Source organism: Montipora capricornis, chromosome 4 (genome assembly GCF_036669925.1).
Source record: "Montipora capricornis isolate CH-2021 chromosome 4, ASM3666992v2, whole genome shotgun sequence".
In the NCBI taxonomy this organism is placed as follows: domain Eukaryota; kingdom Metazoa; phylum Cnidaria; class Anthozoa; order Scleractinia; family Acroporidae; genus Montipora; species Montipora capricornis.
The window spans coordinates 45248214-45258213 of record NC_090886.1 but is presented as its reverse complement, the minus strand read 5'-3'; the positions used below and the strand labels follow the sequence as shown (position 1 = coordinate 45258213).

Below are 10000 nucleotides of genomic sequence, written 5' to 3'. Positions count from 1 at the left end.
ATTTGTCACTTCATTCAGTGTGAGGAAAACACCTCAGAACACTAGATGTCTTTATTTATTAATAATAATATAGCAGGGCCTGGGGTAAGGCCCCAAGAATATTTTGAATAAGAATTATTTTTAGCAGACACTGGCAAATATTATACAATTATTAAATAAAAGTCACAATTCTTGGGTTTCACTCACGTGATCAACAGCTATGTTTCTCAACGAAAACAAAAGAAGACGTTAGCATAATAATAGCTGTCAATTCCCGGAGGATTGGGTCGGGACACCAACATGGCCGCCATTTCATTGTTTGGGGACACCAACGTGGCGGCCGTGACGTCATGTAAATCCAAGAATTGGACCTTCCTTCTGCATGAATTTTTTTTTCTTTACCTTCTTCTTTGCGCGAATTTTTTTTCTTGGCATTTTCCCTTGCATGAATTTTTTTTTGGTTTTTTCCCCACCCCCCCAATCACTTTTCTAATGGTCCGTCCCTTAGGAGTGTTTGAAGACGGACGCTATTGGGACGTTTTTGTGGAGTACGCTAAGAAGACAGCCAACGAGATCTTTGTTAAAATTACTGTTGAAAACCGCGGACGTGAAGAAGCTCGGTTGCATGTGCTACCTACACTGTGGTTCCGAAACACGTGGAGCTGGGGCTGTGGTCACGTGAACTGCTCATCCATGAATGATTGTAAGTCCAAAGTATGTAATAGGAAGCCAAAGATGGTGCAAACAGCTCCCAAACAAGTGGAATGCTCTCATGACAGTTTAGGAAAATACACATTTTCCGTAAGTGAGGATCCTGACGGCCTAATACCAGAGCTGATCTTTACAGAAAATGATACTAACTCCAAGGTAATTTGAACCCACCTGTATTGTCATACTCGATTATATTACGATTATATTACGATAGGAGGTCTTGATAGTGAAAATAGTTACCTATGAGAGTAATAAATTATAACGGCACAGTGCGCCTGCATGAGGTTTCGCACAATCTCGAAAAATTTGTGAGGCAAGTGGAAGGCGTCCGAAAATTCAGCCTCTGGGGCTTGCAAACTTCAGCTTTGTTGATTTCTCATTTCCCTCCACAGAAACTCTTCAAATCATCAACGTCATCGCATTTCACTAAAGACGCCTTCCATCGATATATTATCGAGAACGAGATCGAGGCTGTCAATCCAAGTAAGGAAGGCACAAAGGTGGCAGCGCGTTATGTTCTTACTGTCCCACCAGGGGGACAGCAGATTATTCGATGTCATCTTACAGCTCACAAAGATCAAATGTTTCCGCCAACCTCCACCTCGGCGTTTGATGATATCGTGTCCCAGAGAAAGCACGAAGCTGACAAGTTTTACAATACCATTATACCAGGTAATTATAAGTTTCGCTGGTCACAGATACCTAAAGGATGCATCATGAAAGCGCAATATGGGAAAAAGTACGAAAAACAGTAGCCAATAGTTATCTGTTCTGTTATTTGGCCATTTAACTTGAACTCTTCATATCCAAAAAAGAGTAGATTCAGCACACTAGACTTGAGGCTCGCTTTTTTATCATTGCACCCTGGATAATAGATACAAAAATAAAAAGGTCGTTCTAGTCGTTCTATCGCTGGAGCACTAATTGGGGACACTCTAAACTGAAATTAACAATTAACGTAAATCAAGTCAAATGTTGGTTTTTGAGGAGAGGGGAAACCGGATTACCCGGAGAAAACCTCTCGGTGCAGAGTAGAGAACAACAAAACAATAATTGGCTATTGACTGTTACAACCGGAGGACCCCAAAGTGAGTCATTGAAAAACTCCATAATATAGTGGTAATTAAAGTAACTTTTAAATTATATCGATGTGACATGATAATTGGCTTTGTGTTGAGCGATACTGTAAGTTTTAAATGTGTTTTAAATAAATCATATAACTTGAGTTAATTCTTTTGTGAACAGGTTCCCTTTCGGATGCCGAAATGGAAGTCTCGCGCCAGGCCTACGCGGGATTACTGTGGAGCAAACAATTCTATTATTACGTCATTGATGAGTGGCTGAAAGGAGATCCCGGCATGCCTTGCCCACCTGCCAATCGATTAAAGGGGAGGAACTCAGAATGGAAATATCTTCATAACAAAGACGTGATATCCATGCCTGACAAATGGGAATATCCTTGGGTGAGTATCTTCGCAGTGTGAATTTAATTTGGATTTCATTTGAGGTTCCTATAAGCGAAAATCAAAGTAACAGTTCCTTTCACTAATCACAGTGAGTATTTTGTACCGCGGTTTATCGTAATACGGGATTATGACAATCAAACGACCCTTATCAAGCGCGAAAAATGCATGAAGAGATTTTGTGATTCAATGATTTTGGGTGCAGGGTTAGTTGCTATTTTGTGTCTCTTTCGCTTTGTGCTTCACAATGTATTGTAATGCTGCACACAGATGAAGAAACGGCGTCTTATCTGCTGGCTAGAAAAAATTCAGACCGACTCTTCTTCTCTTCCAGTACGCCTCGTGGGATTTAGCATTCCACATGCTTCCGTTGTGTAAAGTGGATCCCGAATTCGCAAAGGATCAGTTGATCCTGTTCCTTCGCGAAACATATATGGCGCCAAACGGACAGATTCCTGCTTATGAGTTCGCATTCAGTGACGTCAATCCACCTGTGCATGCTCTAGCCTGTTACCGCGTTTACGAACTCACTGGAAAGAAGGATACCGTCTTCCTTGCGAAGTGCTTCCAGAAACTCCTGCTGAACTTTACTTGGTGAGGAGAAGAACAAAATATACAGGTCATCTTTCATTACTTTTGTTCATTCTAGGGTGTCGATTGTCTTCTTACTCAGAAAGATTAACTCATGTTTAAGTCTGACGTACGTCTTCTGACTTTTGCCAATGGCCGAGAAAGCTGACTTGAAAAAGCTTCAGACTGGAGATTTGGGGTCCCTGAAGAGTTCATTCGAATTCTGAATGTTCAAACTCAACAAAGTTGTTCTCCCTTATCATTGATAATTTTACTGTAGTATCAGGTAGAGGCAAATAATTGTTCCTGTAACATTCCTTTGTACTTTTTCTTGCGTCCGGCAAAATTCCTTATTACCATACTCTGTAAGACCTATAACTAATACGGTGACCACTTGAGGCAAATAAATGAAAAAAATAAATGAAATTAACAAATCGAAAAGTGGTTCAGCGTTGTCTGTACTCTTATCGACAGTGATATTATTCGTCGTCACAGTGGTCAAAATGTTGTGACCTCACGAGGCGCAGCATTTCTTTTACCTCAATATTCAACGCTAAAGAAAGTTTTCATTTCAGAGCGTGAGCAAGATCATGACACAAAGAAAGAGCAAGTGTTGTCTATAACCTTCTCGCAATATGATTGGTTTATTTCCCAAAATGGGCGTTCCTGATTGGCTATTACATTGCGTGACAAATTGACGCGAGCATGACGCGTACATCATTGTCTAGACTCTTATCGACAACGGGAAATTAGCCAATCAGATTGCGAGATTACAAGCACTTGTGGTAAAAATGCATTTTGATATTTGTCTAATTAAATTTCCTTTGATAGGTGGGTGAACAGAAAGGATCCAGAAGGAAAGAATATATTTGGGGGAGGATTTCTTGGACTCGATAATATTGGTAACTATCTTGGTAGCTTAACGTGACTTTCTGTTCCTTGATGCAAATTGTGGAGCTAATAGGGTTGTTTTTAATGACAGGCGTGTTTGACAGATCCAAACCTCTGCCAATAGGAGATGGTCTTTGCCAGGTAAATAGTTATATGTGCCATTTAAAACGGTTTTATTTTTCACCAACTGAATTGCAAAATCAGCTGAAATACCCTGATTTGAATAAGTTCTATAAATAGTCCCTAGCCTGCAGGGAAAGCGCGCGTAAGTCACAGTATTCTGCTTCGCAAAATGCTTGACTGCCATTTTTGAAGAAGACAATGGCCGGGCCGAATAAGGAAGAAATTCCTGCAAAGGGATTGAAGAATACACGAAGGAACGTATTGCGTGCGATTGAGATAATTCGCGTTCCTAACAAGGCCTCTTCGCTGCAGTCTGCAATGCTTATCTCTCTTGTTACGCTGCATGTAATAACTTTTACTTCCCAAACATCTTTCTCTCCATTTTAACCAGACATCAGTCATAATAATAATAATAATAATAATAACAATAATAATAATAATAATAACAACAACAACAACAACAACAACACCACAAGAAATCTTAATTTAAAAAGAAAATGAAAGAGCAACAATTGAAAGTTGCTCATTTTACCAATATAAAAATACTCAACAGAAATTTAATTTGTATAATAATTTGTATGAAAAGACTTTATACAATACGATACATATTTAATTGACCGCTCCCCATAGGGGTTTTTCAGGACCAATGAAACAATAAACGAAACAACAGAACACAACAACAACAACTGTTAAGAATCCCAACTGGTCGGAGGCAAACCAGTTGGCTATTTCCAAGTGTAGCTGGGAAGTTGAACCAAATTCAGCGAGCGCCCTAACCACTGGGCCACACTGCCTCCGTCTTTCTGGCACGTGTGGGAAAATTATCGTTTATCTTCCATCGCCAGGCGGATGGAACTGCATGGATGGCTTTGTATTCCTTGGTGATGCTCAACATCTCTTTAGAGCTCGCTCTCACTGACGCGGTATATGAAGACATGGCCATAAGATTTCTGGAACATTTCACCAGCATCGCAGACGCCATTAATCAGATGTCAGATGGGTTTGGACTCTGGGATCCGGAAGATGGATTCTACTACGACCATTTTCACAGGGGAGAGGATTTCTTTCCTTTACGCGTGCGCAGTATGGTCGGCCTCATTCCATTGGTGGCGTGTTTGGTGTTGGATGGAAAGTATTTGGAAAACCTTCCTGGTTTTAGGAAACAGTTAAACTGGTTCATGGAAAATAGGAGAGACCGAGCAGCACAAGTAAGTCGTCTGTTTTTCGTACAGTTATCTAAAGTGGTTGTTTGGAACTATTTGTTCTTACCAGGTTTTACCTAAATTATTTTGTATTTTGGTCAAAGAGAAACCTCTGAGGTGACTTTAACGTGTATTTTTGTATGGTGATCTGTTGAGGGCGCCAAACGTATTGTAAGCCTGATGGACAATAACATGATACCTATTATTAATGAACGCGCAACCGCCCTGTTATAGCTATTCAAGCACCAAGCTTGTTGAATAATGCTCAGCTAATATCATTCCTTTGATTCAACAGATAGCATACTTAAACCCAAACGAGGACTCCTACCTCCTTGCAATTCCTTCTTGCGAACAGCTACGAAAGATTTTGTCGTACATGTTGGACGAGGATGAATTCCTTTCCTCTTACGGTATTCGCTCCGTGTCACGCTTTCACGAGAACCATCCTTATGAACTAGATCTGGATGGTAAAACATACCAAGTTGGCTATGTTCCAGGAGAATCTACCACATACATGTTTGGGGGAAACAGCAACTGGCGGGGACCTATTTGGTATTGTGGTGAGTACGTAAAGAGGAAAAACACTTTCGCTCTTCACAATGGTTGTAAATCAGGAAATCACTAATTATGGATCACTAAAAGGGGATAAGAGGATCATCACTGTTGCTTGCGGTTTTCAACATTTACAAAACACTGCTTTAAAATATAAATGATCAACCGACCTTTCAGTCAGTCACAAGAGCCATGTGCATGATGGCCGGGGGGTTGACAGCCTGACAACTGAATGACTGAGTAACATAGTAACCTTAATGACAGAGTGACCGAGTAATGAACTGATTGACTGACTGATTGCGTGACTGACTGCTGAGCTTATTGCTTGACCGAGTGACCGACCGATTGACTGGAATGGAGTTGGATGTTTGGTTGGATCGCAGGCTGCCCCATCCACTATGGACTTGCAGTACTTTCATTCCATTTAAAATGCTTTCTGCCAGAATAAAATATTTTGTGACCAAGACCGGTGTGCTAAATTGAGTATTCCTGTTTGTTTAACCGCAGTAAACTATCTGATCGTGGAAGCCCTCAAACGTCATGACTACTTTTACGGAGACAGTTTCAAAGTTGAATGCCCAACTGGCTCTGGGAATCTAATGCGCCTTAAAGATGTTTCCTTGGAGCTTTCTCGCCGGTTGGCCTCAGTGTTTCTCCCTGACAAGAATGGTCGCAGGCCTTGTCACGGAAACGAGAAGCAATACGCAACGAAAGAGGACTGGAACCAACTGATACTGTTCTATGAGTACTTCGATCCTGAAACCGGAAGAGGATGTGGAGCAAGGTGAGCAACTAGGCCGAAGGGACTGGCACTCCTTTGTCTCCTTTGTCTCATTAACTTGTGAACAAATCGACTTTCAACGAGATGTATGGTGACTTGGAGATGAACGCAAAATTTCGAAGTTTATCTAGGATCTTCCAAATGCTTTTCATATAGTATGCCTTACAACTGAACTATAAGGCACTGTTACACTGTGCAATTGTTCTTACAACTTGTTTCGCCAAAAACGTTGCGAGACAAGTTGCAGAAACCGTTGCGGAAAGTAGAGTTGACTTCTATACTTTCCGCAACTTCTCACGGAACGGTGTACCAAATTCTTGAAGCATTCAGTTCGTAGTGTAACGTCTGCCCTGCCACTTGTGTCGCAAAGGTTTGGCATATCAGCCAATGAAAACGTTCCCTTAACCACATGATCTGTTGACGTAATTCGGAGTACTGGGGAGAAAAATTTTAACGACGTATCCCACAACCGCGCGCGGCCTTATTTTTGAATTCAACATGGCAGAGGCGAGGTTAGATCTCGTCGGTTCTACTTGAATGTTCATTCAGTAACAGGAAATGTGGTAGACACGGAATGATCTGTTGAGTTTTGGCGATGGAAGTACCGCAGAGAGTTTGGAAACTACACCTAAGGCCGCGCGCGGTTGTGGGATACGGCGTTAAAATTTGTCTTCCGAGTCCTCCAAATTACGTCACCAGATCACCTGGATGTGATCATCGAAATGTGACAAGTTGCCCAGTGTAACATAACTTGCTCCGCAATGTGAGAACAACAAGCAACAAGAAATATTGGCGACTGTATGAGGGCCTATAGGAGACTTGGTTTTTGAAGAGATGACTTTCGATGTTTACTAAGGGATACGCAGATACGTTCCTTCTAATTTCATCTATAGTCTGCTAACGGTTTGTTTACGATGAATTTCAGTAGAAATTCTCTTTTGCTTTATACTTACAGTCACCAAACCGGTTGGACAGCACTTGTGGCATCACTCCTGGATAAAATTGCAGTCGCGAGAAATAGGAATCCTTTGAATGGAGAAAAACGGATTGAAGAGACACTTAAGGGTTTCAGTAGGTCAGAAATATCTCCTCCATAGCAACAGTTTCAATTCTGGCAGACTCAATTGTCGCGAATTATGGTCTGTGAAAGTGAAGAGCATAAACGAATCACGTCTTCTGTTTTGGCAGTTGCGTTCGGACAGCAATAATGATCGCACACATCATGCCCATCGAAAGAAAATTCCACTGACATCATCCAGCGATAAAAAAAGAAAAATATTGGTTTCCGCACTTTTATACAAGGCGTTTGCGTGGGATCTGATAATCGATGAATGACTGCCCATTGTCAGATTTTGCTTAGCCACCACAGATAGCTTGAGCGGTTGTTGTAAATAAAACATCGACAATTCGTAATGAATGACGAATGTCAAGCTTAAAGTTTGCGTCACTTTCGAATAAGCAAAATATTTGTTTTGAGTCAATTTTTTGTCAACTACCATCTTTTACACTATTCTGTCACCTGGAAAGGTGTACTTGAACTCCTATGCTGTGAAAGCACTGGGATTATGTCTGAATATCGCTGTATTGAACAACTAAAGTTAACAAGCCCACGCTGCCGCCCTTTTTCGCCTCAAAAAGTTCATCATACTATCGATCATACTAACACTATGTTTGCAACTTTTCATGACGCTATTTTCATAGACCCTAACTTCCTCGCTCCGTTTTGACCACGTGCTTGATAGTTGGTGATAGTTCATGCATGACAACCTCGTTTCCAGGGTTCATCGGAACGAGTAGGAGAGAACCCTGGGAACGAGGTTGAATTCATGATAGTTTAGGGCTCTTCGACTATCATCAACTATCATGCACCGTTTGACCAGAGATTTACATATTGCTGGTTCGGCGTTTATCCTTATTAATGATTTGTGTCAGAAGATGGTCCTTAGACACTATTTTTCCTCAAAAGAAACCTCAGACCATACTTCTGAAACTTCTTTGACCAATGGGTCTTTCCATTTATCGGCTTTCCATTTATCGGCTACAGTTTTCCACATCCAGGCAGCTTTAAAAGTCGGATTTGTTGAAAGAAGTAATATCTTTCATTTCGAGTCCTCCTTAAATCATATTGAATCATATTGATCATATTATCGTCTTTACCATTCCATAGAAACTTAAGAAATATCTTGTTTATCTCTCTAATTGCACGATAATTTGTTTGCAAAGGTGAGAATACAACCTAAACAAAATGAAATTTATGTAAACTATTTGAAGCAGTTTGATCTTTTTGACACTTGGCCCCCCTCATTCAAAGGCCGGATAGCTTTATCCAGTGGATATGTCAATATCTTAGAGTTTCAATATCTACAAAGATTTCATTATTTGATCACCTAACTGTGAATTTGCACACACTCTAATCACATCTAAGTAAAGGCGAGTAAAGGCGTGTAAGAAAAAATAGTCCAACGTTTTACGCGCAGTATATTTTATACTCTGGATAGTGGCTAATCCGCAGAGTTAGACCGTGACAGTCTTTGAACAACTGGGGCGGATTTAATGGCATTCAATCCCAGTGACCTCTGCGATGCTGTACTATAACTGATCTCTGAAGCCACTCAGTTGGGAGCAGGTCAATTTCATGTGTGTGTAGACAAGTTGACATGCTACGAGGCTCTTCAAAACTACAATTCTTCCCAATAAACTGAGTCTTCATAATTTCCAACTTCGTAAGAGTGCGTTAATTTTCGTAAGCTTTTCATTGTAGTTCTGAGAGATATGCTGTATCCTAATCCGTCTTTGTTTTCCTGTCATTCAGTCAAAGGCAAGGTATTACAGTTCCATACATGGGTTCCTGTCAGTTCCCCTTTTATTTCTATCAATGAAATCAAACTCTTGAAACATTCTTCGGATCCATCTAAAATGACCGTCATATCGTCTGCATATTGACTTAGTTTCAGTTCAGAATCTTACACTGTATTTTGATACCTCTAATTTATTTCATACTGCGAATGGCTTTAGCGAGTATTTCTACGGGATAGTATGAAGAGATAAAGCGATGGCCTTCCAAAGTTTGCCTAAAAAATCGGCTATTTTTGACAAATTTCCTTTGGTCCCCTCTTTGCTGTTTTGCAAAAAAATCGCCATTTTCGACACTTTTACAACAATTGCTATTTCTCTTCTAATAGCTCGTTTTTCATGGGGTTCTTTGCATAGCACAAATCTACAATAGTTTAGCTTTCCATCCATACTAATTAGGCTATTATAGGGCTTGTATTTCCTATTTTTTTGGCCTTCCAAAGTTTGCCTAAAAAATCGGCCATTTTTGACAAAAATCCCTTGGTCCCCTTTGCTGTTTTGCGAAAAATCCCCATTTTGAATAATTTTGTGCAAAAACGAGGCTTGGTGTTGAACGTTTGAGCACAAAGAAGCAAGGATGGCACAGTCCTGGTTAGTGCGCGGCCTTGGTGCTAGAGGTCCTGAGTTCGATTCCCGGATTTCGCACCCTTGTTTCGACTTCTTTCCTTTCCGTGTAGCTAAGTAGCTTTAAATACCCGTAAAACGGAGCACTGACGGAGAGGGGGGAGTAAAATGAGCGCACCGTCGACCTCAGGTTTGTCAGTTGAATTACTGTTACGAGTTATCGACGTTAAATATGGTTGCTTTACTTTACTTTTTTTATGACGTTATCTTGCATAAGGCATGTTGTAGCATTGTTATCTGTATCCCTAGAT

General features: G+C 40.6%; 1 protein-coding gene across 1 annotated transcript in view; it reads left to right on the top strand.

Moving 5' to 3' along the window:
• LOC138044791 (uncharacterized) overlaps positions 1 to 8918 on the top strand; it is a 14296-nt gene extending 5378 nt beyond the window's left edge. Inside the window, exons 4-13 of the mRNA XM_068891211.1 lie at positions 488 to 846; positions 1083 to 1362; positions 1936 to 2153; positions 2488 to 2747; positions 3555 to 3625; positions 3706 to 3755; positions 4583 to 4945; positions 5235 to 5499; positions 5999 to 6275; positions 7228 to 8918. Of these exons, the coding sequence (XP_068747312.1) occupies positions 488 to 846; positions 1083 to 1362; positions 1936 to 2153; positions 2488 to 2747; positions 3555 to 3625; positions 3706 to 3755; positions 4583 to 4945; positions 5235 to 5499; positions 5999 to 6275; positions 7228 to 7369 (2285 nt within the window). The 3' untranslated portion in view covers positions 7370 to 8918. The remainder of the gene's footprint in view (positions 1 to 487; positions 847 to 1082; positions 1363 to 1935; positions 2154 to 2487; positions 2748 to 3554; positions 3626 to 3705; positions 3756 to 4582; positions 4946 to 5234; positions 5500 to 5998; positions 6276 to 7227) is intronic.
• The last annotated feature ends 1082 nt before the right edge of the window (positions 8919 to 10000 follow it).